This window comes from Pyrus communis, chromosome 9 (assembly GCF_041283825.1).
Source record: "Pyrus communis isolate YQ-2024b chromosome 9, ASM4128382v1, whole genome shotgun sequence".
In the NCBI taxonomy this organism is placed as follows: domain Eukaryota; kingdom Viridiplantae; phylum Streptophyta; class Magnoliopsida; order Rosales; family Rosaceae; genus Pyrus; species Pyrus communis.
The window spans coordinates 7,654,021-7,682,015 of record NC_142573.1 but is presented as its reverse complement, the minus strand read 5'-3'; the positions used below and the strand labels follow the sequence as shown (position 1 = coordinate 7,682,015).

Below are 27,995 nucleotides of genomic sequence, written 5' to 3'. Positions count from 1 at the left end.
CCTTATACAGTTATTTTTCCAAAAACTCCTTACAAAGTTGGTGGAGTGTCTTTTTGCATTCTCTTGAATCTAGAATCTTCTCCTTATACAGTTATTTTTCCAAAAACTCCTTACAAAGTTGGTGGAGTGGCATTTCAATCAAGATAATCATGAAGGATGGGAAACGATAATATTGAATTTTCTGATTTGAATTGTAATACATTTCATATGTTTTGAAAGCCTTATGGGAAGGCATACTTATACACAATAAAAAAAATGCTTTACAAACAGCACATCAACAACACACATGCAGCAATCGGATACAACAACACAGCAATAATAAAATATCCTCCCTGCTGTCCATGAGTCAGCAATCACATGCAACATTCCTTTTCAGAGTGCACCCTTGCTGTCTTTCCTTTATGTCAATGATGACTATAGTTGTAATGATGGCAGGTACATAGGATTCTTCCAATAGATAATCCTTGGAAACTAGAATTACAAATCGTTTAAAATTTGGAGGTGTAAGGCGGTGGGTGGAGTTGGGATGGCGGTGGAGTTCAGGTCTGGCTTGGACGACGCCTGGTACGACGTCCTGATAGCGAACGACGCCTGTGATCGACTGAGAGTGAAGTTCGTCGGCTTCGGCGACGACCATGACGAGCTTTATGAAGTGAGCGAGTTGAGTTCGTTCAACGACATCGACGAGTTCAGCCGGAGGTTCAGGCCGTTGTCCGTACAAGTTCAGGACACGGATTGCTCTCAGGTGGTGAAGGGCATGCTCGTCTGTGCCTCTCACTCCATTCGCCGCGGTGATCGCCGCTTCTACGACGCCGTTATCAAAAAGGTCAGTTTTCTTTGTCTCTCACTTTCCCCTCACTATTTCTCGCCATTTCTTTCGTGGGAAATTTGTTTGGTGCCATATTCTTTAGTAATTTGTTTAAAGTCGCAAAATATTTTCAATGATGGAAATGCTTAAATTTTGGTCATTGAAGAGAAATCAGTAATTACTATTGACCTTAATTGGGAGAGGAAAATTGTTTTATTGACCTTAGTTGAAGAGGAAATTGCTTGTGTTGACATATGTTAGAAAATGAAATGACCATTTAGGCATTTACTAAGGGCGATCCCAAGTTAATAAGGCTTTTCGCTTTGCGAAGGTCGGGACAATGTCTGTTATACGTCTTACTCTTGTTTTGTAAAGAGGTTGTTTACACACATTGATGACCTTATTAATCCCAAAATATGAAAAAGTTAAAATTTACAAAACTGTTCATCTATATGCATAGGCCTCCGTTGTTGTCGGATTAGATAAGATTGGATGATTCATAAAATCAATGTACCTTGAATAAAGAAAGGGATTCCAATTTTGAAATTTTGTCCTAATATAGATTATTCGTAAAGGAAACCTATTTTTTCGTGTGTACATTTAATGTAAATTGTTAGTTAGTTATCTAATTCAACATACATTGAATCTATCAAGTTATCTGATTCAATGTACATTGAATTTAATGAGCTATCCAATTCATTGTAGTCATAGACACCCAACGACAACGAGGCCGTAGATTTTAACAATAAAAAAAGGGGTGTGATATCCACACACCCCATTTTACTTCTCACACGTCTTTTTAATTTTCGACCGTCGGATCGGATGAATTGAAGAAGATCAACGGATAGAAATTATCAAGGGTGTGTGAGAAGTAAAATAGGGTGTGTGGACCCCTAAAAAACATTCTTATGTAGATACCAAACAAGGCCTTAGACGGTCTGGCCCCACTAAAGATATGGTACCACATGAGGGGTTGTGTTGGGAAATCCCACATCTGAGATCCGATAAAACAAATTACGATTTATGTGCAAATTGTTCATTTCCTAATTACATTGATGTCTTTTAGGATGAAATCCCACTTCTTAGGATATTGTTGGTTAAGTTGGGGACAATATCGGTGTATAACCATTAAGTTCATATTTATGAAACTGTGATAATTATGGGGAAGGGACTTCACTAAGACACAGTTAGAACATCAAGAGTGGATAGCCACTCATTGTTTTCCCTCCAATTGAGCTGTTAAAGTGTGTTTGTGTAAGATTTAGAGTTGGTGGAGTGCAATTTCTAATTTACTGAAAACAAAAGCGAAGAGAAGACTCCATTTGGATGGAGAGGTTTAAGTCTAAGATTTAGTTTATATTATAAGGTTAGGTTTGTTTCGTGTAATAACACAAAAGATAAATTTGAGTAAGAAACAAAAAAGTATGTTTGAAATTATATATGCTAAGAGTTATTTGAAATTCGTTTGTTTTCTTCGTTTCCTTTTAATATTCTAGGTAGGTAATTTTATCATATAATGTTGTGTACATTCCTTTAGGCTATGTTTGGATGATGGAGTTAAAGTTCCTAGGGATTGAGGCCAAGTGAGTAAGAAATGAATAAAAAAAGAAAATGTTATCGAGGGATTAGAAAAGCAGCATATGAGCACAACGAAGGAATGTAAGAGGGATGCATCACAAAAAGGTTAATAGGAGGGATTATAAATGCATCATTTAAGTATTACAAAAGACATGTAATAGGGATTTGTAAATGACACCTTCCATCCAAATAGAGAGCTTGAGTGTCTAGCATAGAAGGTTAATGCGCTTAGAGGTAACAAAAGTGCTTTGAGCAGTTGGGTTTATGAATTCCAACACTTCACCTCGCAAAACACTACAACCTCAACAGTCACTTTTCCCAAAGTTATTAGCGCCAACATCGAAACCAACTTCTTGTTTTGGCGATCCGCGATTTTGTGGCACCAAAATTGGTTCAATAATTTTGCATATAGATCGGTTGTAAGGTGGGCATTAGATTGGTAGATAAGCTAACTGAAGAATGGTGAGCCACGGTAATGGATAGCAGCGTGAGTTTGGCTTTTGGGTGCTATGACGCTTGCGAATAGTGAAGTTGAATGGTCTTGACAATGGATTGAGTTTGTAGATCAATTTGTCTAAGTTCAATGGTATCAACGGTGATGGATAATGGTCCACCATGGGCAACCATTGGTATAATTAGATCCTAGAGCTTCACTTAATGGGTGTAACAAACAACGTTAGTTGTTTGACCCAGGGGCATGTTTGGCATTGACTTTGTACGAAACACTTCTATTAAGAAAAACGTGCTTTTACTATAGAAGTGTAGGTCAGAAAAAGTGAGTTTGATACCAATACATTGAACTCATAGTGTTGATAGATGAAACTTAAGAAGGGGTAAATGCGAAGCTTAACCTTTGGAGAGAAGTGTTGGAATCTAAAGGTCTTCGCCTAAGTCGATCAAAGACAGAATATATGGAGTTCAAGTTCAGTACAAATGGAGGCTCAAATGAGTTAGGGGTGAGGATCGGATACCAGAAAGTACCAAAGAGCGACCGCTTTCGCTACCTAGAATCTATCTTGCAAAAGAACGAAGAATTAGATGGAGACCTGAACCATAGAATACAAGCTGAATAGATGAAGTGGAAGAGTGCATCTGGCGTGTTGTGTGACCGTCGTATGCCATTGAAGCTCAAGGGACAATTTTATAGGACGACAATAAGGCCAACGATGCTATATGGCACGGAATGTTGGACGGTGAAGCATCAACACGTACATAAAATGGGTGCAGCCAAGATGAGGATGCTTCGTTGGATGTGTGGGTACACAAGAAAGGATAAGATTAGGAATAAGGATATCCGAGGTAAAGTAGGAATAGCTGAAATTGAAGGAAAGATGAGAGAAAATCGGTTACGATAGTTTGGACATGTGCAACGAAGACCTACTGACGCTCTGGTTAGAAGATGTGACTACGGGACAGAGGTCCAGGGCCGAAGGGGTAGAGGAAGATCTATGAAGACTTTGAAAGAGACTCTAAGAAAAGACTTAGAGTACTTGGATCTAATGGATGACATGACACAGAACCGAGCGCAATGACGTTTTAGGATTCATATAGTCGACCCCACGTAGTGGGAAAATATTTTGTTATTGAGGAATCACACTCGTGGGCTGAAATTTGAGTGTGATACCAATATAGTGAACTTATATACGAATCACACTTGTGGCCAAAATTTGAGTGTGATACCAATATATTAAACTCATGAGTTTAATATATTACACTTATTAGTTCAATAGTTTAAACTCTTTATTATGATACTAACATATTGAACGCCTAATAGTGTAGCAGTAGTATTATAGATATCAAACTCAAGTTACTTAATTCCTATTTATAGGTATCACGCTCGCTTAAACTACTGTACAACAATAACAACAAAGTATTTTTCTACTAAGTGGGGTTGGCTATATGAATCCTAAAACGCTTTTGCGTTCGGTTCTGTGTTACGTCTTCCGTTAAATCCAAGTACTCTTAAGTCTTTTCTTAAAAGTCTTTCAAAGTCTTTCTAGGTCTTCCTCTACCTCTTCAGCCCTGAACCTCGTAATTGCATCTTCTAACTGGAGCATTAGTAGGCTTTCGTTTCACATGTCCAAACCAATGTAACCGATTTTCTCTCATCTTTCCTTCAATTTGAGTACTCCTAGTTTACCTTCGAACTACTGCGGAAGGCCTAAATGTAGTTATAACTGTTTTCGGTTGTCACATAGCTTTTTTAGCCCTCTTAAGTTTCCTAAAGAAACTTTAATAGTGGTATAGAAGCGTTTTTTGGGGAACCAGCACTTCCAACTACTTTTATAGGAAGGAGTTGAATGGTAATACAAATTTCAACGTGTTTTAGAGCTTGTTTGGAAACACTTTTAAAATGACTGAAATTGCTTTTAGTTAAAATGTTTTTGGAAACAATCTTTAGTGAAAATCTTGTGCTTCTTGCAGAAAGTACTTCAACTGCTTTGGGAACCCAACAACATTTTGTCTAAAAGTGCTTTAGTCATTTAAAAGAACTTCCAAACGAGCCCGTAATAAAAGTACATCTAGCAAAAGCTTAAGAGCATAAGTGCTTCATACAAAAATAGTCAAACAACCTTCTTGGCTTCTTAAGGAAGCATTATTGACCCTTCTCTAAAAAGCACCATAAAGTATTCTAAATTTCCCGATGGTAGATTGTCTATTGATTGTGATTTTGTATCATTAGGTGGTGCATGAGGAACATCGGTTTGTAAAAGGAGAGGAAGAATGTTCATGCAGCTTCATCCTCTTTTGGAGACACGGTCCAAAAGCAGGGTCTTTAACCGCTCAATCTCTCGATACCATTTGCAGAGTCCAGCCTCGTACAAACAAAATGCATCCGCTTTTGAACTCTTTTCTAAAAACAGCCAGGGAGAAAATTGAAACCACTCTTTCTAATATTTCGACAATTCCTCGTGAAGTTGCTTATGACGCAAAAACTTGTACGCCCAACTATAGGCACAAGTTAAGCCTTTCTCTAAGTATAAACAAGGCAAGTTTATTTAGTGTATATGTTTTCCTATTTGGGTTGAGTTTCTTATGTAGAGTTTTGTGCATTTAACACCATTCATATTTGGAATTTTTTTTTGTCTTACTCTTCCTATTAGAGATTTCTTAACGTTATATAAGGGATTACTTTTAATATATGTACAAGATTATAAGAATATTGTTGTGTTATCCTGGAACTGCCGTTTAGTATCACCTTACCCCTTGAAACTGGTTTTGTCTCACTTTGCCCCATGAAACTGCCGTTTTCGTCTAATTTAGTCTCAATTCACCCCATTTTTGTCCATTCCATCAAATAGACCTTAAATTAAGGGTTAGTATGGACATTTTGTTTTTGACACAACTCTTTGCCTCCAACTTCCAATTTCATTTTCAATATTTCTAATTTAAACCCGTGTCTCTCTCTTGCGAATTGGTGTGGAGTTGTAGCTGCAAGTGTTGGCAAAAGCAAATAATGGGTTATGTTTCACAATCTAATTTAAGCCACTCATTGAATAAAACGGTTGCAACTACAACTCCACATCAATAAGCAAGAGAGATAGACGGGGTTTGAATTAGATTTACTGAAAATGGAATTGGGATTGGGATTTTACAGCAGGCAGATTGGAGGCAAAGATTTGTGTCAAAAATAAAATGTCTATACTACCCCTTTTAATTTAACGTTTGTTTGACAGAATGGACGAAAATGGGTTCAACTGAGACGAAAATGGCAGCTTCATGGGGCAAAATGAAACAAAACTAGTTTCATGGTGTAAAGTGAGACTAGATGGCAGTTTCAGGGGCAAATGAATTAGTCAGCCTTATAATATATATAGTCTCTCACCTTACTCATTGCCAATTTGGATTTGAGCTGGATATAACCACTTGAGCTATCATGTCACTTAGTATTGATTGTCTGCATGTAACGTAAAGTTGTGTCATGTGTGCATGTTTGGCTCATGTCATTCTACGCATGAGGGTGTGTTAAGAATGTATCATATTTGGTGAATATTGCAGCATATATTATTCTGGCCTTCTCCACTGATTGTTTTTAGATTCCATTGTCGTTTTCTAATAAATGAGAGTGGAGTGGTGCAAGTTTGAGAGTAAAAATGTATGCTTCTCTGGTGGTGAGATAGGCATTGTGTACGGCTGAGAGTTGTTAGAAATCCTTGTAATTACCAAGTTTGCAATGATTTTTAACCTTCTGTCTGGTCCATGTGGACAAATTTGCCAAACTAATTCTGCAATCACTCGCTTTCTCTTGTGCTTACTTGTTATTTGGATTTATTTACTTGTAGGACAAAAGAACTTCAAGGCGACCCTTAAGTCTCATCTCGTCTCTTAAAGGTTTGTACTGATTCGCTTAGAGATTTTCCCGAACTCATTAGTTTCTTATTCTTTTTCCATTTTCCCAAGGCAGATGGGATTGTCAATCCTTCTCAGGGGGCTGGGCACGACATGGATGTAGAAGAGGTTCCCTATGTAATGACCATTGAGAATCTGGAGAAGGGGTTATCACCATTAAAGATCGTGGAATTTATACATCAACAACTTTCAATCTCATGTCAAGCATTTGTTTCACCAAGTCTGTCATCTGAGTGGTATACACGAGGAATCATCCTGCTGGATAGCAGAAAGAATGTTGACAAGTTATCCGACTTTTTGGAGAGTCCCGATCACATCATTATTTCTTCAAGCGGAAGGTATCTAGTGTGAATAAATTTTTTTTCGTGATTAGATAGGTTAGCTTGAATTCCATTTGCTAACAATTTATATTTCGGGGTCTAAGTGAGTGTCCAAAATACAGACTCTTGGTTTGGTGGAGATCTTTGTTTCAAGCCTCCAATACCGCTCTTCACATACGGTGTTGATCTATTTCTTAGTAGCTAGGTTTTGCGGTCCAGTGGTCGTGTAAACCTCACAATGTTAATATGGTTTTTGCTCAATTGACTTGCTAAAGCATGTGCCATTTTTTAATTCTGTGCAGGCCTTGGGTCATGACTGAGAAAAGACGAGCACATGACAGACTAAGGGGTTCAATCGTAAACTCCATGCTTATATCGCAGGTTAGTTCCAATATTTTTTCTTTTGCTTGTCTGGAGTATTTGACTAATCGATGGAAGTTATTCTTGGATCTGCATGAAAACAGACAATAAATTGATAACTACATAATTTTCTTAACGGTCTCTCTTTATAACACACCGTCCCCAATAAAGAGTTGAGAAGCATACAAAACTAAAAAGAATCTGAAACAGCTGGTATAACGCATCCATTTTCGACCGAAAAGTACTATTCTTACTGAAATTTTTTGCAGAAACTACTAGAGCGTAGAAGAACAAATACTTGCAACGAATTGAAAGTGGTCAGTTCTGGAACTGAAGAATACATGAGAGGCAAGCTTCTGCAAGATTTATTTTGTGAGTATTCTAATCAGCAACACCGGCTTCACCAGAAGTTACTTGTCGAAGAGGGAAAGATCTGGCAGCTATTTAACGCAGCGTAGAAGACTAAACCGAGGTGAATGCGTTCGAAGGTTAGGTTTTTTAGCAAGATTTTGTTGTGTTGTACGCATACCAACTGTTGTCAAGTTACCCTTGAGGTTTTGCCTACACAGTGGACTGAGAGTTGGGACTTTTTGAGTTTTTACCCCATATTTTGACAAGCAAATGTAAGAAAATGCAGCCCTTCAATGGGGCTGAGAGTTAGGATACATAGGATGTACCTAACATTTTGATTAGTAAGAAATGAATGTGCATATGTCTAAATTTTGCCCGTCAGTTTTCAACGTTTCTGTTCTGCTTGGAGCATCGGTTCCGAATTTCGAATAATAGTTGTGAAATGTTGATACAAAGAGATTTTACTTGTAAAGAATTTGACTAGACGGTATTGCAATATATATCCATGGTTACCAGGAGGATCATAAGATTCGGGGATTCTCAATCGTATCCATTCATCGTATATCAGTTAGTTTTTTTTAAGTACTATTTATATTTAATTTAAAATAAAAGTATTTAAAATAATTTTTGATCGCACGATGGACGATGAACATACACGATTTGAGGATCTCCAGAATTTTCATTCCCATGGTTATATTCATCTTGAGACAAATTTCAACTATTAGATTCTTTGTTAAAATTTAAAAAAAAAAAAAAAATCGAAGATCTAATAGTTAAAACGATCGAAGTATAGAAGCACTATAGAATGGACCAGGATCCTCTCCTAATCTAAGGATGAGGATCCTCATGATCAAGGGATGTGGGTCGTTGGATGAAAATCCAACGGTTACAAATAGGAGAATCCTTTTAAAGTTATAATAATTATAACCATTGAATTTTCATCCAACGGCCCACATCCCTTGGTCATGAGGATCCTCATCCTTAGATTAGGAGAGGATCCTGATCCCTATAGAATTTAGGGAAATTGCCAGAAATGGCGAATTTTCTTAATTTTTGGACTTAAATATGACAAACCGATCATTATAATCATGCACACCATGCATAAAAGCGAAATGACAAAAATACTCACATATATATTACAAAAACTCACAACTCATTGTGACTTTTCTGATTTCGAAGAAAGCTATGAGCTTTGAGTTTTTGGATTGAACTCAAATCTGCGAACATATTATGTGCATATCGTATATATTTAATATACATACAATATATATAATACGTATTTACATATTGGATCATGAATGTAATTGGAAAGAGATTATTTTGTGCACAAAACAATTTCAGTAGCTGTAGTACATAGCAAAATTCTCGTATGTTGCAATCGAGGGAGTCGAAATTAAATAGAAAAGCTTAGTTCTTTGCAGCTAAAACAACACTAAGCAATTTTTTTGATAAAAGCTCGATACATATATTCATTAGAGAAATCCAAGGTTACAAAATTCCTTCTTCAAATAAAAGATCAGAGGTGAGATTCGTAGGGTCCCATCCCAACTACAATTAATTCCTGAAGTGACGGCCACGATGACATCGATCAGAGGGATACAGATAACATAGAGCAAATTTGGGAAAGAAGATCTTTCTAGATTTTCTTTACGAAGATCTCAATGATATTTTAATTATATTTATTTATCGTATATTATTATATTATATAATTAATTTTTATCAAATATTATTTAATTTTAATTTTAATAAAAAAATTATAATAATTCATCATCGTATAATATATGAAAGTACGTAATTGAAGAATTTCAAGATCCTAAAAAAGAAACTGGAAAATTTGGTATTAATTGAGCTGAAAAGAGTATGGAATCGATCAGAGAGAGAGTTGACGTATCTGGAATCTGAGTGTGATATTGTAATGATGAGGGTGAGAGATAAAAGAGAGAGAGATGGGAAATGGGTTATTGGGAAGGACGAGAGAGTAGCAGCAATGTTCTAAATTTTTTAATAAGCTGTTTTTTTTAAAAACATCGCAATTCCAAAATCAACCCTTAAGGATTATGGTGTAATTTACGTTGTAAAGTAACTCTAAAATATTAACAACGAGAACACTCATCAATTATTCAAGTGAATTTTAGAAAGCCGATTTTTATAGAAAGGTGGTGGCGATGGAGTTCAGGTCCTGCATGGACGACGCGAGTTCTGTGGAAGCTGCTGCTGCCAGCAACGGCCGCAACGCTCCCCCCCTGGCTTTCCTCAACGTCGAAATCAGGCAAGTTTCAGATTACTTGCGTATGATGATGTTTAGCCTTTGAATTGGAATTGTGCTGCGCATACTGCATTTGATTTTTGTTAGAATAAGTTTGATCTAATTTCTGTTTGAGTTAGTTGTTTAAGTTCAGTCACAGTTCGATCTCTTACCAACTTTTAGCTTCTTCTATTGTTTTTTGAAGTTTTGAGTTGAAACTAATTCTGCATATATCTTGTGCAAACTGATTCTGAATCTACTTTTTGCAAAATCTCTTTCACATTTTTTTTCAAGATCAATTTTAGTAGTTACTTCATGATTAGTTTCATATTATTTATTTAAATTCTCAATTTAAATTCTTTAATTCATTGATGCAATACCAGTTTCATTGATTCAAGGTTACTAATTATTGTTCCATTTTTATGAAGATGTCGCCGAGAGAGAAATGTTACACAGCAAAACAGAAAACATCTCCAACTGCTGCTCCTACTAAAAGACGTGAAAGACGAACAAAAAGTGAGAAGCGTCGGGCGTCTGATGAAAACTATGCTCGGATGAAAATGAATTTGATAGCTTTTGGAGAAAAAATTGAAGAACTCAAGACAAAGTTTCAGAAAAATTCCGGAAGTATTGAAGTTTTTATATGCCTCACCATTTGCTGAGCCCGTAAAGGCATATGAAACTGGTGAAATACAAATAAAGAAATCAGATTGGGATGTGATACATATTGTCAATTGGTATGACATTGAGATGAAAATGTTCAAGTTTAAGAAAGGGTACAGTCAAATAAACGCTGATGACGTACAACGTGTCTACGGAATACCAAACAAAGGAAAACAAGCACCTCAGTCGACAACAGATTCAAGAATTCCAAAGATGGTGAAAATAAGTTTGTTGACACATACTTCAGGGATGTCAAAAGAATCACCAGAAAACACATTTCAGATTCAATGGACGTTGCATTTGCTGCCCGGACGAATGAAGGGAATGAAGAAGCAGCTTGCCTAATCATTTTGTATTTGCTATTCACGCTGCTACTTGGAAGTTCAGCGGAAAAACTACCTTGGAGTTTTGCCAAAAGATGTAACTCAATAGCGAGCATCAAGCAATACAACTGGGCAAAAGAAATAGCAAGGTACTTAGTGAAAGGTATTGACAGAGCCCAAAGCAGGAAAAAGGATAAACAACGAACTGTTAGTGGTTCTGTTGTCCTTTTAATGGTAAGCAAACTAAACTCATAATTAGTTTCTGTTTGATTTTAGAAAAACTACAAAATCTAACTGAAAATTTGTTTTTTTATCTACAGTATTGGGTATGTGATCGCACCAACATCATCAAACCAAAGGCAGGAAAGGAGAACAGCCTACCAACAGCAATCAAGTGGGATTTGTCAGCTCTCCATAATAAAATCCATAAAAATACAGATGAAAAGTTGGAGGTAAAATGAGTATCAATCAACCTTTTTGTGGTAAACCGATCATGCATTTATCTTTGTGCAAAACTGATTCTGCATTTATCTTGTGCAAAATTGATTCTGCATGTAGCTTGTGTAAAATGAGATTGCAAACTGCAACGGCATATTTTTCTGTAATTTGATTTTGCATATATTTTATGTAAACTGATTCTGCATAATTATTCCAAAAAAGCGTTAAAAACTAATTATTTAATTTTCACAGATGGACAATGCAAAAGCAATTGATGATTCTATTAAACAAATGTCAAATAAAGATGATAATGACTATGTCGTTCCTCCACCTGCACTGAAAAAGAGAAAATCTGAGAAGAAAGTCACACAAAAAGAATCAAAGGCCAAGAAAGTTAAAACAACAAAGCAGTTGATGTGGGAAAAAGCAGAACAAGTTGATATGGAACATGCAGAACATGCAGAAGATAATCAGGTTATATTTTTTAGTGTAAATTGATTCTGCTGAACTGATCCTGCATATGTAAAATTTGTAATAAGTAATAAGCAAAATTCAAATATGAAATCGAAGCAAAACTTACCTTCAAATAATGAAACTCAAGCCAAAATCTAAATATAAACCATCAATAACAGAAAAGGAAGAAGAAAGAACAAAGAGAAAACGAAAGGAAATTGAATGATTTCGAATAGGAACGACTCAATCTGAAGCTAACATTCCCCGTCAGTCACACTTTCAAACATATGAAAGTTTCGTAACTTTAATTCTAAAAACTGAAAAAACATCCATGATGTCATCCTACACGTGTTTAAAAATTTGTCTTTTCTAAATGTTTAAAAAGTGTTGTCTTAATACATAATTAAGTATTAAAAATATACTCTTATCTGTAATTTTTCCATAATTCTATATGAAGACGGTGAGGTTGTATTTAATAGTGTGCAAGATTAATGTAAGAGGAAACCAGAATTTGCGCAGGAGAGTTTCCGATAGTCTGCATGGTTGTAAGATTGTAAGTTGAACAAGAGTGAATTGAAAGAGAGTTGATTTGGGAGGTTGAGAGTTTGGGAAGTTCTTCAATTCTTTGTTTTGTAGTGGGATTTTCGATCCCCTTGTCCATGGATGACGACAAGTTTTTCGAAGATCTTACGCTTATGGACAAGGGTGGAGCCGCACTATGGCTGCAGCCTAGAACCAATTTCAGATTTTTAGAAAACTGCATGTAATTTTATATGCAGAAGTTGTCTATTTCAATGCCAGCCAGCCCTTTTTTGGGCTAAATTAGGCTATCTTGAACAAGAAGAAAACATAGCACACACCTATAAATTTTCCTAGCTCCGCCCTTGCTTTTGCGACCTGACAGGAACTTTGTATGGCTCCTCTTGTCTTTTACATATGTACTAGATACTCGTGGTATATTGTTTGGATGATTCATATGGGTTTTTTTCATATGCTCGTTCGTTCATTTGCAGGAAACAAGGCCTTCTGGGTTGTCTTCGGGTCATGTCAAAGATTTGTACTGATTTGCTTAAGTTCTTTTCTTAATCTTTAACTACTCTTCAAAGGCAGTGATAAATGTAAACCTAAACTTATGACCTTTTTAGTTTGAATGGGTGATTAAATAAATCTCTGCGGTGAAATTTGAAATTTGACGTCGAAGTAGTTGATCAGTGTGGATATTCTCCATATATTGGTGGACTATGTTTAAACAATTCAAACCAGTTGGTTGCTTTATCTTGTATGTAGAGTCTGAACGAAAAGAACATGACGTAGATGTCGGAGGGGCGCCCCATATGATCGTCATAGACAATCTTGAGAAGGAGTTATCGCCATCAACAATTATGGAGTTTATCCATCAACAACTTTCAATCTCATGTCAAGCATTTGTTTCGCCAAGTAAGTTGTTAGAGATGTATGCACGAGGAGCTGTTCTGTTGCACAGCAAACGGAACTTTGACAAATTATTGGCGTTTTTGGAGAATCCAGATCACATCATCGTTTCCTCAGGAGGAAGGTATACAGTGTAAATGTCTATTTCCAATAATTATAAATCGCGCAAACTTGTCTTAAAATGGTGTTTGTTCAAATTTAGTAATTAGATATCTAAGCTAAAATTTTAATCATTTAGTATTTCTCCGCAGGCCTTGGTTCGTGACTGAAAAATTACCGCTACATGACTCGCTGAAAGCATTGACTGAAACTTTCGCGTTTACATCTCAGGTCGGTTTCCTATAATTCTTCTTGTGTTTCTAAGTAACGATCATAACGGTGAAATGTCATTCTCTGTGTTAAGAGTATATCCCATGATTTGTTACATAGAATGACGCTGCACCCCCAATAGCCAGACTGTTTTATTGACTAACCGTGGATTGGAATCATCAACCGTATCTGCACCAAAACACATAATTCTGTGTATCATGACGGTTAAATCATTTCATAACGGAACCTCATGTTACACACCATTCGGAGAAGGTGGGAGAAGCATGCCAAAACCCGATAGAATACAAAACAACTAGTATAAAAGCACCGAGTTTCCTCTAAAAGCACCATTCTTATTGACTCTGCAGAGAGTATCACAGGGCAGAACCGGAACTTGCAACGAATTGAAGGTTGTCGTTTCTGGGACGAAAGAGTACGAGCAAGCCAAGCAGCTACATGATTTGTTTAAGCAATTTGCAAAGCATCAATGTATGCTTCACCAGAGGTTAGTTATTGAAGAGGGAAGGATTTTGCAGCCATCTGATCCGCTGTAGAGATGACGAACTTTAAAGCTTAGTTCCGTGTGAATGCTTTTGGCTACGTTGCACGTAGGTGCTAACGAAGACCGCACACAAATGTAAATGTGGGAATCAAATGAGGCACCTCTGAACTCTCGTTTAGATATCTGGGCTGAATCAACGAAGGTACATGGTTGTACCTAACATTTGAATCTGATTAGGGAAACTAAATTCAGTTTTCAATGTGATGCTTTTGCTTCGGGGATCAGGAAAGATTTTTTAATGTGCTTAGAATACAGGTTGGTACGTCATACCAAAAGTGTACTACCATGTTAAAAAGTTACGATTGTTCTTACCTACAATTTTTATGTTTTAATTATTTAAAAAGGTTCACTCAAAAAAATTATTTAAAAAGGAAAATGTGAAGTAAAAAGAAAAAAAAGGGTGACAATCATAACACTCTAACTTACCAACAAATAAATAAAATTCATAATAAAAAGAAATAAATAACTTTTGCAGTTCTAGTTTAATTAGAAATATGATTGTTTAAATCTTAATAGATTAAGTATAGGAATCGTAAGAGATTTAGATTATCTTTTCATGTACAACTTGTATTACTTGAATAACAAATTCCTGAATAACAAGTTCCTCTCTCCATATTACTATAAATAAAAATAGAAATTCACAAACAACTTCCTCAAGCCCTTCGCTTCTCTCTGGCCAGTCTTCCTCTTTCGTCCATCACTAAATTCATACTACGAAAATAAAATAAAATAAAAAGATTTTTGGGGGTTTTTGATATTACGGAACACGCAAGCGAAATTCGCTTATTTCCACCTGGAAAGCATCATCCAACGTGGAGCGTTCCCATTGGCCCCTGGTCAAGCTATTGAATCACACCCTGGCCACGCTGGCTTAAGCTCCTAAACAAAAAACAAAACGACATCGTTGATTGTCCTTTTATGCTGGTCCAACCAGAACTGCCGTTGTCCGACAGCCGAAGTTCGAGTTCGGCACTTTGCAAATCCCAGTTCATCCGAAAATCCCAAACTTGAAACCTCTGCCAAATACGAAAACCAGAAGCAGTTTCCGAGGTAATTTTTCGTGTTCTTCTCGATCTGTGTGTTTTTGTATCTCTAAATATCTATCCGGGTAACGATTTATTTGTGGCTAAAAAAACTCCGTGATTGTTTGACTTTGTGTGCTGAAAAATTGATGGGTTTGCAGGGAAGAAGATGGAGTTCTGGTGCGGGGGACACGTGGCGCTGAGTTTGGTGCTGGTGGGTTTTCTGGTTTTGTGCCAGTTGGAAGGGTCGTTAGGGTTAAGGTTCGTGATTGACAGGGAAGAGTGCTTCTCCCATGATGCAAAGTACATGGGAGACACCATCCATGTCTCTTTTGTGGTAATCAAGGTAGATTCGACTTGGCATTACACCGAAGACGGCGTTGATCTCGTGGTATGAATGAATGATACTATGATGTTTCATATTTGTTTGTTTTTCCCAATTGTGTGATTTGTCATAATTTTGTCTGTTTGATCTTGTTGTGGAGAAAGTTCGATGGTTTCTGCTGATTTGTGTTACTTTTGTCTGCCTTGGCAAGTTGAATTTTGATAGAAGATAAAGATTGTGGATTTTTGTTTATGATTGCATTCGTTAAGAGGGTAGAATTATCTGTTGCCTTTGTAAACGGGGAGATAGAGCGGGGCTTGTAGCTCAATCGGTTGAGATCGTTTATGGTTTAGCCTGCATTGATGTCCTCCGTTCGGTTCTACTCCTCTGATATCGATTGTAATAGAAAGGAAGAGATGAATAAAGCGGGAGAGGGAATATTATGTTGTTATTGTTGGTAACTTGGTACTTTGAGTCACAATTGCTAGTTTAGGAATTTAAGATCATCCCCCAATTGGTTTTTCGATTAGGACATTGCTTTTTGTTCGATAATGAGGATCGTGGTTCCTGTTTCTAAAATCTTTCTTATACTTTTGAACTATGTTGCCGATGTCAGATAAAGGGACCTGGTGGTGAACAAATTCATGACATACGCGGCAAGACAAGCGAGAAGTATGAGTTTGTGGTTCAGAAGCAAGGTGTTCACCAGTTCTGCTTCACGAACAAGTCTCCTTACCACGAAACCGTTGACTTTGATGTACATGCTGCTCACTTCACATACTATGACCAGCATGCTAAAGACGGTGAGAGGCCACTTTACCTGTTATTCAAGTTCCGCCACCTTTTTTTTCTTCTAGGTGAGTCTTCTTTATATTGGAATAATGGTCACGGAATGTTATTTGAATGTATGCAGAGCATTTCACGCCCTTGCTGGAGCAGATTCAAAAGTTGGAGGAAGCCCTCTATAACATCCAATTCGAACAACATTGGTTAGAAGCTGAGACTGACCGCCAAGCAATAGGTATTTATTATTCTGTCAAGTTTTAATCTCTTATCCTGAACAGGTTGCATATACTATAGTACTTCAAGAAGTACATGATTTTGCACTTGCGTCTGCATGTCACACACGGGCACACGAAGCTAAGGCCCCCTAATCTTTGATTTTCGTGCAGTGAATGAAGGAATGAGCCGCAGAGCAACGCACAAGGCATTGATAGAATCGGCAGCGCTTATTGGAGCTAGCTGCCTCCAAGTTTTTCTTCTGAAACGTTTGTTTGAACGCAAGCTTGGATCTTCTAGAGTTTAGATTAGTCAGTTGCGTACTTGTTTTCGGGTATTTACTGGTTGTAATGTTAGAAAATGGAAAGAATATTTATATACTAAAATGTTACAAAACAGAAAATGTACCATTGGCTTCAGCTTTAATATTTTGAAGATGTGTATTTTTGCTTATTGTTGGACAATTTGAGTTGCCTTGCATAATGGTAGATTTAGCTGACATGTTTGATTGGAGTTAGTAAAGACACTTTGCTGTTAGTACTTGAGGCAGTTTTTCGCCTGTTAGTTTGAGCCCGTCTGGGATTGCTTTTGTAGGAAACACTTTTGCTTAAATGCGATTTTGCTAGAAGCACATTTAGTAATGGTATTGACTCATGTCCGTGTTCTATTGGGTGCAAACTAAAGTATTGGATAAAAAAAATAGAAATCATCTTCCGGAGAGATGCCCGAATAATTGATAGCTCGGATCTTGAAAATCAGTGTAGATCAAAACAGTGCTATTGGGGATTCGTATTAGAATCACGCCGGAATAATTATTAAAAACCTACTTGGAAGTGCTTCTTGAAGGAGTTGCTTCTCAGAAAGATCCTTTTATGTTTTGTGTCAAACATTATCAAAAGTGCTTTAGTTGTCAAAACACTCTTTCAGCCGTTCTAGAAGCACCAAAAAGAGGCCCTTGGTGCTTTTTGAGAGGGAGCTGGAAGATTAGGTTCTGTTGCATCAGTCCGTTGAGGCTTCCTCAATGGTTTTGTGGTGCATCCATTAGAAATACTGCGGATTTTGAATTCATCTACAACCAAATCGATCACCGAATTGCTGAGAGGAGCAATTTCCGTGCAAAATTGCAAATGAATGGAATCGTAGAAGCTTGGAACTTCCCAACTCAGAGGGAGATTTCGAGGGGAAAAGGACTTTCTTAAGAGAAAATACAACGCTTCACAGCGCACAAATACGCGGTTACACGACATAGATACTCAAATTGAACCGAGAACAGGAAACAAACAGTCACGATTAACTCAGCATCAAGCATTGATTCAAGAAAAGGAAGCTGCATGCAATCATAGTTCACCAGTATGCATAAACGTAAAACAGTATCATTTTTCAATCATTTGTCTCCCAAAATTCTACCAATGTTCAAAAAGACAGCAAACAGATTCCAGCGGGACCAATCATGGCTTCTGAACACAGCTCCAGTCTTCTGGAATATACATCGTCGTGGGGGGCATAAATACGTAGTAGTATCTTCTGTAAAATTTATGACATGGTTGGTGCCTCCTCACGACTCCGCACACAAGCAGCAAAACCATTTTTTCTACACATCAAAGCAGAAAAAAGCGTAAAAAAATCCAATCATTGTATCACTTTTCAAGCTACCATTTCATCATCGCATTAGGGTGGCTTAAGATCAACTGGCAGCATTCTTTTCTTTTTCCCTTTCTTTTTCTTTTTTGGTGCCAGCTTAGTTGGACATCATTTAACAAAACCAGATGAGTGCTTTACCAAGCGAAATGATAAAATATGAAACAGATACGTTTATAAAATCAATGGGTGCTATTTCCTGGGAGGAAAAAAAGGGTAGTTAATAGTTTGAGTTTGAGCAATTTAATTCTGAAATTAAAGGATTATATGCAAACTTAGTGTGATGATGAAGATGTAAGGATTCCAATGTATAGTGCATAAAATGCTCATTATGGTTCAATTAAATCTTCGCTGTTCTCAACATCAACCACCATTCAAGCTCTAGGGAAATATATGACTATGTAAACACAAACAGCGTCAAGCATAAAAGATTACAGATGGAGGCTTTCCAAGAACTATAAGGTCAATGAGTCCAACTTACAGATGGGGGCTTTCCGAGAACTGCTCCTTGCTTATATGTGCGGTCCTCCTTTGATGGTGAGTCAGGTCTACCACCCGTCTTCTTCTCATTCCTAGCCTTGTTGAAGATTACAGTGAATCCCTCAGCTGATGCCGGATCATTGACATCCCATTCACCAAATTTTGGCAACGGTACACCCTTTTCCTGTAGTTTACATAATTTTGATGAAGGGAATCAATCATCTAAAGCCAATGCATACCGAATTGAGATGTATATATAACACAATTGTGTGCAAAGTTCAATGCTTCGGATGTGCTTGCATGAAATTATGAAGGCAAACAAAATCCAAGTAACAAAGATGATTAAGATTAAGGTGAAGGTTTGCTCCCACACATCAGTAAAAAAAAAAAAAAAAAAAGTTAATCATACTACTGTAACCTTAATCCTAATGCATAAGAATACAACACCATGATATAGAAAGTAATATGTATTCATGCGTTGGTTTACAAACGCCGATGCCTGTAATTACTCTTCAATACGAAGGTATTCCAAAAAGAAGAAGAGGTTTGAAATTCGACAATCTTGTAAGATATCTGCTATCAACTTTATACATGCCTAAAAGGAACACAAAGAAATTTTCTTTTTTTCTAAAGTCCAACAAATTATCAGATAGGATTACACTAAAACCAAATAAGTAAAGTACAGAACAGTCAAGTGCAACAAACTCCGACCATTCTGTGGTCTGAGGAGGTTAGATATACGCAGCCTCGCCGCATCACCCCTACTTGCGGAGCGCCTGTTTCGCGTATTGACCTGCAACATCCATGAAGCAACAGAACAACCTTACCCATTGATCTAGGTTCACCCTCAAGTAAGAACCCATTGTATGTTTCAAACCATTGAGTAACCCATCAATCCACTAAACTGCAACACTTAACCATTCAACACAACAGACACAGAGAAAGTTTTGCACACAACGAAGCAATCAGATACGCTGCTTATCGGTCGAAGCCGAATCTACACACATACACAAACACATACAACATCCAATTTGTTTCTCAAATACTCAAAGTCGGGTTGGTATAAACCAAACAAGAAGCTAAAAATACAAACTTTATCAATAAATAATTAAAAATATAAAAACCCAGAAAGCAAACGAGACCCCAGATAGCAAACACCAGCTAGATACATCATATTCATACAGAACAAGCTTCTGCTTAAAAGTTAGAAACCAAAAGGATGAAGAGGAAGCAGAAAGCATCGGAGGGGGGACAATATGGTAAATTCCAACAACACCAGCAAGCTGAAAAATGGAAGGAATCGCTCCACATAAACTCAAGAGTCTCGGATCAACCGCAGAACCATATACATACACCGATACAAATTCAATTCATGAATTAGAGGACAAAAAAGTCGACTACTCTGCTTACCCCCATGACTTTCTGCTCTGAGATTTGTGAGAGTAACAACAAAAAACGGCGAATGATTTTCTCTGGTTGCAGGGATTTGAGGTGGTCCGAGTACTGAAGGGATTTGAGTTGGTGATGAATTGACGAGTCTTTTGCTTTTTCCAGGTGAGGTTCAATGGAAGGAAGTGAGAGAGAGAGAAGAGGGCGCGGCGTGGGTTTGTGTACTTGTGTGTGTGAGGTGGGTCCGAATAATGTTATTCTTACTATATTTTTTTGTTATATTTTCATATCATCTTAAGTGGTATAGAAATGTGATATAAAAACATAGTATGAATAATATTACGCGGGTCTGATGATGAAATTTTTTTAGTATGTGGCAATCACAGTTTGATATACAAAGCTCGTTTTAAGTGTTATTCAAACAACTGGAAATGTTTTTGAAAAATAGTTCTTAAATTAATCTTTGGTAAATATTCAATTGAATCATAGAAAAATTATTAATGTATTTATTGCAAAAAAAACATATTTGATATTTTTTGAAAAAAACATTTAAATATTTTCAGGATCCAAAATCAATTTCATTAAAAATATTTTTAATCATTTTAAAAACACTTCAAATTTTTTTTCAAAGTTTCCAACCAATTCAATTGTATTCTTGCACGCTAAAAATCTCTGAGCAGGATGGGCGAAGAGGGGCCTACTGTTTGAAGAACCAATTAGATTGGAAGGTGTGTGGTGCTTCCAGCTAAGCATCCCATACAGCTCTTGTCTGTTTCCCCACGTTATTAAATTTGACTCCCTCTCGTATCATGTGTAATATGTCTACCCTCAATAGAACGTCTGAACAGTTGTGAAAATAAAATTTAAAGATTCTACCGGAATATTTACAGGACTACCATCATGATCTGATCATTCATCAACTACGTCACAGCAATGGTCCGTCAAAAGTAAGAATCAATCTCATTACGAATGTGTATTTTTTTTGTATTTATGCAAGGTAAACTTAAAAGAGTTATTCCAACGAAATGGAGGTAACTATTATATGCAATAATATTATAGTTTGGAATTATCTGTAGTATAATTGTATAACCAATTCACGTGTAACAAAACACGTAAATTGATCATCATTGTTAGACAATAAAGTATAAACTCATCATCCTCTCATATCATAAACGATGAATTACTTGTACAATTTAGTACAGGCCATTAGCATCACATTATTGCTCAGTCAGTACCACGCATCCGACCCAAAACATGTACAGCATGAGAGAGAGAGAGAGAGAGAGAGAGAGAGAGAGAGAGAGAGAGAGAGAGAGATGGTGAAACCGAACTGTATTGGAAATATACTTCTTCTAAAATCTAAATACATTTGTAATTTATTGGGGAAGCAAATCAAGTACAAAAGCAGAATAAATTGCACAACTGGGAACTTTGCCAGTGGCGGTTTCATCTCTCACACGAAGAAGGTTCGACCTCAGCGATTCTGGACAGAAACACGAGTCAGGTAAACTGATAAGCTAACTGACATTTAGAAGATATCCATCAAGTTTCGCTAAAATGATATGAAACGCGCCAAAATTACCAGTTAGTGACTTGAAACTAGCTTACAAAAGCTCCAAAACAAGCGCAGATGCACCTCCGCCGCCATTGCAAATACCAGCAGCACCGTATTTCCCGTTCTTCTGCTTCAGTACCTACAATAGCGTTGCACTCTGAATAAAGGATTTGAAAGAAAAAGATAGCGTTTGATAGTAAATAATTCCAGGTAAGCTAGAACGGAAAGGAGAGGTGCGGGAGAGTAGCAAAAGTAAATCAGAGCCTGTTCGTTCTTAAAGTTTAAATATTCTCTTTTCTTTTAAAAGAATAGGAAGTGAAATGTACCCCTAAAAGAGTGACCAAGATACGAGCTCCACTGCAACCAAGAGGGTGTCCCAATGCTACAGCTCCACCATGCACATTAACTTTTTCCTGAAATGAGAACGGAAAATGAGTTAAGGCAATAAGATCAAATGCGAATTCCTGTGCTAGTAAAAGCCTCACGGAAGGAGTTGAGACTGCTTCATCAACAAAAAGTTAAATGCGACTCATTCTAAGCATTCAATCAGAGAGAGAGAGAGAGAGAGAGAGAGAGAGAGAGAGAGAGAACTCACCGGGTTAAGTCCAAGAAGTTTCTGATTTGCAAGAGCCACAACCTGCACACATAAAATCGCTCCAATTAATATTGGCAGCCTTGAGATGCTACCCTATTTAAAAAGATTGCCACAAACTGTGATAGCTTACAGCAAAGGCTTCATTAATTTCATAGAAATCAATTTGAGAAGCTTCCAAGCCAGCATTTGAAATAGCTTTTGGAATTGCAAGAGCCGGAGCTGTTGTAAATAGTTCTGGTGCCTGTGCAATTTATCTCAGGTAAGCATAGTGGTATGAAAGGTAATTAAAACAAAAACGCACTTTCAACTTCCAAGATCTGCAGGGGCTCTACCATCTTGTTCAGATATACAAAAACTTCTACAGTACCTGAGCAGCATCAGCGTATCCACTGATCTTGGCGATCACTTGTAGCCCAAGCTTTAATACCTTCTCCCCACTTGCTAAAACTAATGCTGCAGCACCATCACTGTTGATAAAAGGAATTTCAAATTTCAGAAACACTTTCATTGTAAGACGTGTGAAACCAAAATGAAGGTGGTTCCATCAATTAAAAATCAAACCAATGACAACTTAGGAAATGACTTTTGTGCTCATTTAAGTAAACGAATGTAAACATTAAATTATTATATATTGGCGATTAAATAACAAATACAGAAATATACAAACTAATAACCTGATGCTAGAAGCATTTCCGGCGGTCACAGAACCTCCACTCTCCTTAAAACTTGGTCTGAGCTTCCGCAATTTGGCAGCGTCAAACTGACATCATAACAAAGCAAAGAATAAGGACATCTGACATGGGTGAACTCAAAGAATGTGATTCAGATATATCATAGACTCCTATAATATGATATATTTTTTACGATCACTTAGCAACGATGGATTTAACGCAAAAATAAAGCCGTAGATTAAACTTTGGAGTATGCACTTCCCCACCCCTTCTTCCTCTATATAAAAATTAGAATTCTGGCTAAACAAACTGCAAATGATAAAAAAGTGATATCTCTACCGTGAAGCACTGAAACTATCTACTCTAAAAAACTGGCATTCATGTTAGCAGGGTGAACAGATGGAGATTTTAAATTGTGCAAGAAAAACATAAATTTGCTAAGGTGTCTGACTGATACAAGCATGATTTATTATTACCTTGCCTAGACCTTCATCTTTATCAACAATGGTGGATGGTCTTCCCCTTCCTCCTGAAACTTCTACCGGAACAATTTCCCATGAAAAGGCGTCACAACCTTGGGCAGCAATACCACGCTCGAAGCTCTGAACAGCAAAGTTATCCTGCAGTTGGTCACAAATAAATATATGAATAATCTTGTATGATGGTGAATGCGCTATTATATTAGAATGCACCATAGGGGTTATATTTTACCTGCTCCTCCCTTGTAACTGCATGCTGATCAGCACATAATTCAGCGCACACTCCCATGCCATAATCATTATAGACATCCCACAGACCATCCTTCAGCATTCCATCAACAAGGGAATCATGTCCAAGTCGAGATCCTTTCCTGCATTTTTATTTTTGCATCCAATCAGTGCCTGTTGAAGTTCCATTTTAAAGTCTAAAAGAGTCGTGAATCGGAAGTAACTAACCTTGCTTCAGCAAGATACTTGGGCACATTTGACATGCTTTCCATGCCACCAGCCACAACAACATCATTGATGCCCAACTGGATGCTTTGTGCTGCGAGCATAGTAGCTGCAATAACCGAAATCAAAATTGTGTTATTCTAATATCATTTTTCCTACCGAAAATGAAAATTCATTGTTGAAAGAGAAAACAAAGTAGAAAAACGGAAGGTGCTGCACCTTTCAACCCTGATGCGCAGACCTTGTTAACAGTGGTACAGATCACTGAATTAGGGATTCCTGCACCTAATGCAGCTTGTCTAGCAGGAGCCTGCCCCAAATTTGCACTGAGAACATTGCCGAAGAAAACTTCTTCTACAAGTGCTGGATCAACATTTGCCCTCTTAAGAGCAGCTGCAGGTTGACAGAAGAGAATATGAAAAATCAGACGATGCTAAATATTAAAAAGTAGATGATAAAAAACGCGAAACATTATCTGCTTAAGGAAGTAGGAGATATTGCTCACCCTCAATAGCTATAGACCCAAGCTTGGTGGCTGGTACAGATGAAAGTGCCCCAAGAAATGCACCCATTGGTGTTCTTGCAACACCAACGATGTAAACATCTGCATTATGATCAATAAACATGGAAAAAAATTTGAAACTTAGAAAACAAGTGTTCCAAATAAATCTAATTTTCAAATACAGTGATTAATTGTTGCAACCACCATAGATTCTACTGCAGCACCTTCGCCAAAAAATTAACAAAATCCTATGAATTTAGAAAGAAAAAAACAGGGTAAACAAAAACCTCTAGGGTTGATTGAATCGGAACATGCTTCTGCAGAAACTGGAGCCATTGTTACAAGCAAATGGAAATCTGCAATAATTACAAGGTACTCGGTTAGTGAATCAAAAAGAGCAACGAAATAGAATACATGACAGACTTCCATGTTGAATTACACGTATAACAAAATGAAGGATTGAAATAAACCATTAAATGTTCAAAATTTAGAGGGAAAACTGAAAAGAAACAAACGGCTTTGCTTGTTATTTTCTTATTTTCTTTTTACATAAACTTATATAATCATTATTGTTCTCATAAATTCCCCAACAATCATACGGTAATTCCTGAAAGTAAAAGAGAAATGTTCCATGTACCACTTAAAATAAGCAATTTGTTTTGGCTATTGAAACAAGGGTAATAATACACACACACACACACACACACACACACACACACACACACAATTCATTTACACTGTACCATTATCCAACTAACCAAAACACTCGTTTTGGCTATAGATTAAAAAAAGGTACTGCAACTGTAGCATAGTTCGTCATTGTCAAGGTTAAATTTTTGGTAACTAACTAATTTTCGTCAATAACATTGACGATTTTGACGACATTTCCGATATTATACCGGTAATTGCTGACTTCGGCGTGAAGATATAAGCTTCAACCCCTTCCACGTCGAGGGCTCAAAACTCCAATATATCGAGCGAAATTTTGGCGATTTTTAAAACCCTCATACTGTGTTTGGATGAGGAAATTTAAGATTAAAGAATTCCAAAACAACGGAAATAGAAATGACGAAATTTGGCAATTTGAGGACCCAAATTCCACATTTTTTTTCCACGCGGAAATTCTAAATTTTTATGTTATGAATCCAAACAAGGGAATTGATGGATCATGCATGTCAACTAAAAAATTCTCACTTTTGTTCAAATTCTAAGTTTATTTCCCTACTCCAAACATAGTGTTAGTATGAAACATTCTGAAAAATCATAGAAAAAACCAGCCACCCAATTCAATTCCACAACACTATAACAAATGCCAAGTTCTTTTTTTTCCTCTGGAACCAAACAGAAAGTGAGTGATTTTTCGACCAGAGCTAGATCTATCATCAGCAAACAAACAAAGCATGCACAAAATATCATCACAGTTCTTCAAAACTATCGACTAAATCACAGATCCTAATCAATCCAACGATGCAAATGCTAAGAAAAACAAAGCAGCGTTAAGAACGATCGCACGGATGTATAGAGTGAGTGGTGAGCTGAGATCAGAGAGAAAATCGAGAACCAGAGAGAGACCGAATTGTTACCTTCTGGGTTCGGGAAGTCGGTGGGAGGAAGAAGAAGACTGACTTCCAAGTCTCTGAATTGGTGCTGGTGTGCTGCAAATGCAAAAGCACGGCTGCCGTTATTATATAGTAGGAGAGAGAGCTCACGAACACATACGGTTGGACATGGAATTACCAAAATGCCCCTACGAATGAAGGTGCCCTTCAATCAATTTTTTTATTGGCATTTTTAACAAAATACTCCTGGTACTATTCACGTTTAACGTTAAAGATATTTTTACTTTAAAAAATCACTCCTTATACTACTTACTTACAACGCATTTTGTCTTTTTAGTTAAAACTCAAAGTTTCAAGTTTTTTTTATTAGTTTTTTTAATTTTGTTTTCCTTTTTGTCTTTTACTTGATGTGTAGCTATCAAAAATGCCTCTCTGATTTATTTCTTGAATTTTTAAAACAATTATGAAAATATTTTAAGTAAATTACTAAATGGATTTTAAAAAAATATCAATTGCCACACGCGTCAGCGCGTAATAAGAACTAAAAACTGCTAATGTTATCTTTGTATAAAGAATTGTAAAAAACTAATAATGTTATCATGTTGGAGAAATGTTAATATTATTATACGGTGATCTTGAGTCTTGACAACACATTTAGTAAAAGAAAAAACTAAACCGACCCATAGTCCATCGGTTATATAATTAAGGGAGTGTGCTTAATACAAATGATTTATAGTTCTAGCGGTTAATAGCATTCTTAAGTTCTACACTCTTGATATTGTTTGTATCGAAAAACAAGAGAAGCTTGACAAGTAATGTTTTTTAATGAATTGTTTATGGGGGGATTTGGTCCATTTAGATGTGTGCGCGCTTGAGGAGCCAAGTTTGACAAAGAACGTAGATGTGAGACCTACTATATTATTATTACTATTATTTTGTTTGTTGTGAGTTGGGGAAATACAAAATGGTCAACTAAGGAGAGCTCTAAATTTTGCTGCCACTACGGAAAGGGATCTTCTCATGATCCATTCCTTATAATCTATCAAATTAGTGGATTCGTGCTATTAAAATTTGATCCAACGATTGAAATTATTATAACTTTTAAAATGAGCCCCTATTTATAGCCGTTAAATCAAATTTTAATGACACGAATTTCCTAATTTGGTAGATTAAGAGGAAATTATCCCTTTCCACCAACTTCCTCAAATTCAGATGGTTTTAATTTTTAATTAATTGGTAAGAAAGATGGCTCACTAACCTAAGCTTTAATTTTTAATTAGTTGATCCTTGCCGAATCCTTTTCCTAGGGATTCTAAGGATCTCATGATCGTGAATGTTCATCGTATATCGTGTGGTTAGAAATCATTTCAAAATTTTAAATTTAGAATTAAATATAAATAGTACCTAATGAAAATTGACCGTACGATATACGATGAACAATCACGATTATGAGATTCCTAGAATTCCTAGGAAAAAAATCTTCGCCGATCCTTTTCCAGTAAAAACGATGCATAGATTAAATTTTACATAATCTTCAAGGAGAATATTATATTTTTTAATGGATACAACTCCTGCATCATTTTTTGGTTTAAAGAATAAAAATCTATTTTCGCACACATTTTTTCATTCTTTGCACATTTATGTTTCTTTGTTTTTATTTTAAATAAAAATAAGATAAAGGAGGATTGGGTGATGAAGATAAACAAGAGAGTGCAGAAGAAAAAAAAAATAGGCATATGAAAATCATTTCTTAAAAAGATATAATACCTAAGTTCAAGAAAATAGTATGTTTGTGTGATGGTCAAAATCAAGCAAAAATGCATTGATTAATTTGGAGTATGCGATGAAATCCCAATTACTCGTTTCAATGTTATGACAAGGTGTATAAGCCGTTCTAGCCTCGCTTGTTGTCGACTGAAAGCGAGGCTATGATACCGTATCATTATATCTATATGTATTATGTATATAGCGGCTAAACCTTTACCAACTTGAGTGTGGTGATGAAATAATCATTTAATAAGCTAAGTTAGGTGGTAATCATTGTTAACTTAGTTGGACTAAACTAGAAATAATAGTATTATGGAGTTGAAGTTGATTTTGGTAGTGATGAGTTCAAGTGTTCAACGATGTCCACCCC

At 36.6% G+C, this 27,995-nt stretch overlaps 5 protein-coding genes across 10 annotated transcripts; 3 read left to right on the top strand and 2 right to left on the bottom strand.

The window, feature by feature from the left end:
• Positions 1-120: 120 nt before the first annotated feature.
• On the top strand, positions 121-8,136 carry LOC137741162 (uncharacterized). 4 transcript variants are annotated; one of them, XM_068480970.2, is made up of 7 exons: positions 421-826; positions 5,070-5,375; positions 6,670-6,718; positions 6,792-7,074; positions 7,179-7,235; positions 7,359-7,437; positions 7,686-8,013. In XM_068480970.2, the coding sequence occupies exons 1-7, from the start codon at positions 527-529 to the stop codon at positions 7,872-7,874; spliced, it is 1,263 nt and encodes a 420-aa protein (XP_068337071.2). In that variant the 5' UTR covers positions 421-526; the 3' UTR covers positions 7,875-8,013. The 4 variants fall into 4 exon arrangements, with proteins under 4 accessions (XP_068337072.2, XP_088556598.1, XP_068337071.2 ...); XM_068480971.2 differs by lacking the exon at positions 7,179-7,235 and having other exon boundaries at positions 121-826; positions 7,686-8,136; XM_088700471.1 differs by lacking the exon at positions 5,070-5,375 and having other exon boundaries at positions 422-826.
• A 1,753-nt stretch (positions 8,137-9,889) lies between these two features.
• On the top strand, positions 9,890-14,509 carry LOC148694159 (uncharacterized). The gene is made up of 8 exons (XM_088700474.1): positions 9,890-10,036; positions 10,441-11,232; positions 11,319-11,450; positions 11,689-11,910; positions 12,903-12,946; positions 13,177-13,444; positions 13,572-13,650; positions 13,998-14,509. Exons 2-6 carry the CDS (start codon positions 10,963-10,965, stop codon positions 13,181-13,183), a joined length of 675 nt encoding a protein of 224 aa, XP_088556600.1. The 5' UTR covers positions 9,890-10,036; positions 10,441-10,962; the 3' UTR covers positions 13,184-13,444; positions 13,572-13,650; positions 13,998-14,509.
• Positions 14,510-15,107: 598 nt separating this feature from the next.
• Positions 15,108-16,990, top strand: LOC137739516 (transmembrane emp24 domain-containing protein p24beta2). Its single transcript, XM_068479110.2, has 5 exons — positions 15,108-15,241; positions 15,375-15,604; positions 16,155-16,341; positions 16,452-16,559; positions 16,711-16,990. Exons 2-5 carry the CDS (start codon positions 15,383-15,385, stop codon positions 16,842-16,844), a joined length of 651 nt encoding a protein of 216 aa, XP_068335211.2. The 5' UTR covers positions 15,108-15,241; positions 15,375-15,382; the 3' UTR covers positions 16,845-16,990.
• An 831-nt stretch (positions 16,991-17,821) lies between these two features.
• Positions 17,822-20,680, bottom strand: LOC137739436 (RPM1-interacting protein 4 (RIN4) family protein). Of its 2 annotated transcripts, XM_088700475.1 has the most exons (4): positions 20,066-20,278; positions 19,367-19,448; positions 18,657-18,839; positions 17,822-18,128 (listed from the first exon to the last, which is right to left on the bottom strand). In XM_088700475.1, the coding sequence occupies exons 2-4, from the start codon at positions 19,409-19,411 to the stop codon at positions 18,093-18,095; spliced, it is 264 nt and encodes an 87-aa protein (XP_088556601.1). In that variant the 5' UTR covers positions 19,412-19,448; positions 20,066-20,278; the 3' UTR covers positions 17,822-18,092. The 2 variants fall into 2 exon arrangements, with proteins under 2 accessions (XP_088556601.1, XP_068335104.1); XM_068479003.2 differs by lacking the exon at positions 19,367-19,448 and having other exon boundaries at positions 20,066-20,680.
• A 507-nt stretch (positions 20,681-21,187) lies between these two features.
• On the bottom strand, positions 21,188-26,006 carry LOC137739812 (acetyl-CoA acetyltransferase 2). Of its 2 annotated transcripts, none has more exons than XM_068479528.2 (14): positions 25,883-26,006; positions 24,587-24,655; positions 24,303-24,401; positions 24,017-24,190; positions 23,801-23,906; positions 23,577-23,715; positions 23,342-23,485; positions 22,869-22,954; positions 22,562-22,661; positions 22,325-22,435; positions 22,195-22,236; positions 21,926-22,012; positions 21,627-21,738; positions 21,188-21,527 (listed from the first exon to the last, which is right to left on the bottom strand). In XM_068479528.2, the coding sequence occupies exons 2-13, from the start codon at positions 24,633-24,635 to the stop codon at positions 21,649-21,651; spliced, it is 1,227 nt and encodes a 408-aa protein (XP_068335629.2). In that variant the 5' UTR covers positions 24,636-24,655; positions 25,883-26,006; the 3' UTR covers positions 21,188-21,527; positions 21,627-21,648. The 2 variants fall into 2 exon arrangements, with proteins under 2 accessions (XP_068335629.2, XP_088556599.1); XM_088700473.1 differs by having other exon boundaries at positions 21,653-21,738.
• Positions 26,007-27,995: the final 1,989 nt, after the last annotated feature.

What these genes read in the sequence shown, in the direction of transcription:
- LOC137741162 (XM_068480970.2), top strand. Translation starts at nt 527, where the DNA reads ATGGCGGTGGAGTTCAGGTCTGGCTTGGACGACGCCTGGTACGACGTC. An exon ending in ACGACGCCGTTATCAAAAAG is followed by an intron (nt 827 to 5,069) that starts GTCAGTTTTCTT and finishes TTGTATCATTAG; the next exon opens with GTGGTGCATGAGGAACATCG. An exon ending in ACTCCATGCTTATATCGCAG is followed by an intron (nt 7,438 to 7,685) that starts GTTAGTTCCAAT and finishes AATTTTTTGCAG; the next exon opens with AAACTACTAGAGCGTAGAAG.
- LOC137739812 (XM_088700473.1), bottom strand. Translation starts at nt 24,635, where the DNA reads ATGGCTCCAGTTTCTGCAGAAGCATGTTCCGATTCAATCAACCCTAGA. An exon ending in AAGTATCTTGCTGAAGCAAG is followed by an intron (nt 23,716 to 23,800) that starts GTTAGTTACTTC and finishes ATAAAAATGCAG; the next exon opens with GAAAGGATCTCGACTTGGAC. An exon ending in CAGTTACAAGGGAGGAGCAG is followed by an intron (nt 23,486 to 23,576) that starts GTAAAATATAAC and finishes GACCAACTGCAG; the next exon opens with GATAACTTTGCTGTTCAGAG.
- LOC137739436 (XM_088700475.1), bottom strand. Translation starts at nt 19,411, where the DNA reads ATGCGGCGAGGCTGCGTATATCTAACCTCCTCAGACCACAGAATG. An exon ending in CCTCCTCAGACCACAGAATG is followed by an intron (nt 18,840 to 19,366) that starts GTCGGAGTTTGT and finishes TGTAAACTACAG; the next exon opens with GAAAAGGGTGTACCGTTGCC. An exon ending in TTCTCGGAAAGCCCCCATCT is followed by an intron (nt 18,129 to 18,656) that starts GTAAGTTGGACT and finishes TTTGATGTGTAG; the next exon opens with AAAAAATGGTTTTGCTGCTT.
- LOC148694159 (XM_088700474.1), top strand. Translation starts at nt 10,963, where the DNA reads ATGGACGTTGCATTTGCTGCCCGGACGAATGAAGGGAATGAAGAAGCA. An exon ending in ATACAGATGAAAAGTTGGAG is followed by an intron (nt 11,451 to 11,688) that starts GTAAAATGAGTA and finishes TAATTTTCACAG; the next exon opens with ATGGACAATGCAAAAGCAAT. An exon ending in AACATGCAGAAGATAATCAG is followed by an intron (nt 11,911 to 12,902) that starts GTTATATTTTTT and finishes GTTCATTTGCAG; the next exon opens with GAAACAAGGCCTTCTGGGTT.
- LOC137739516 (XM_068479110.2), top strand. Translation starts at nt 15,383, where the DNA reads ATGGAGTTCTGGTGCGGGGGACACGTGGCGCTGAGTTTGGTGCTGGTG. An exon ending in AAGACGGCGTTGATCTCGTG is followed by an intron (nt 15,605 to 16,154) that starts GTATGAATGAAT and finishes TGCCGATGTCAG; the next exon opens with ATAAAGGGACCTGGTGGTGA. An exon ending in GACTGACCGCCAAGCAATAG is followed by an intron (nt 16,560 to 16,710) that starts GTATTTATTATT and finishes ATTTTCGTGCAG; the next exon opens with TGAATGAAGGAATGAGCCGC.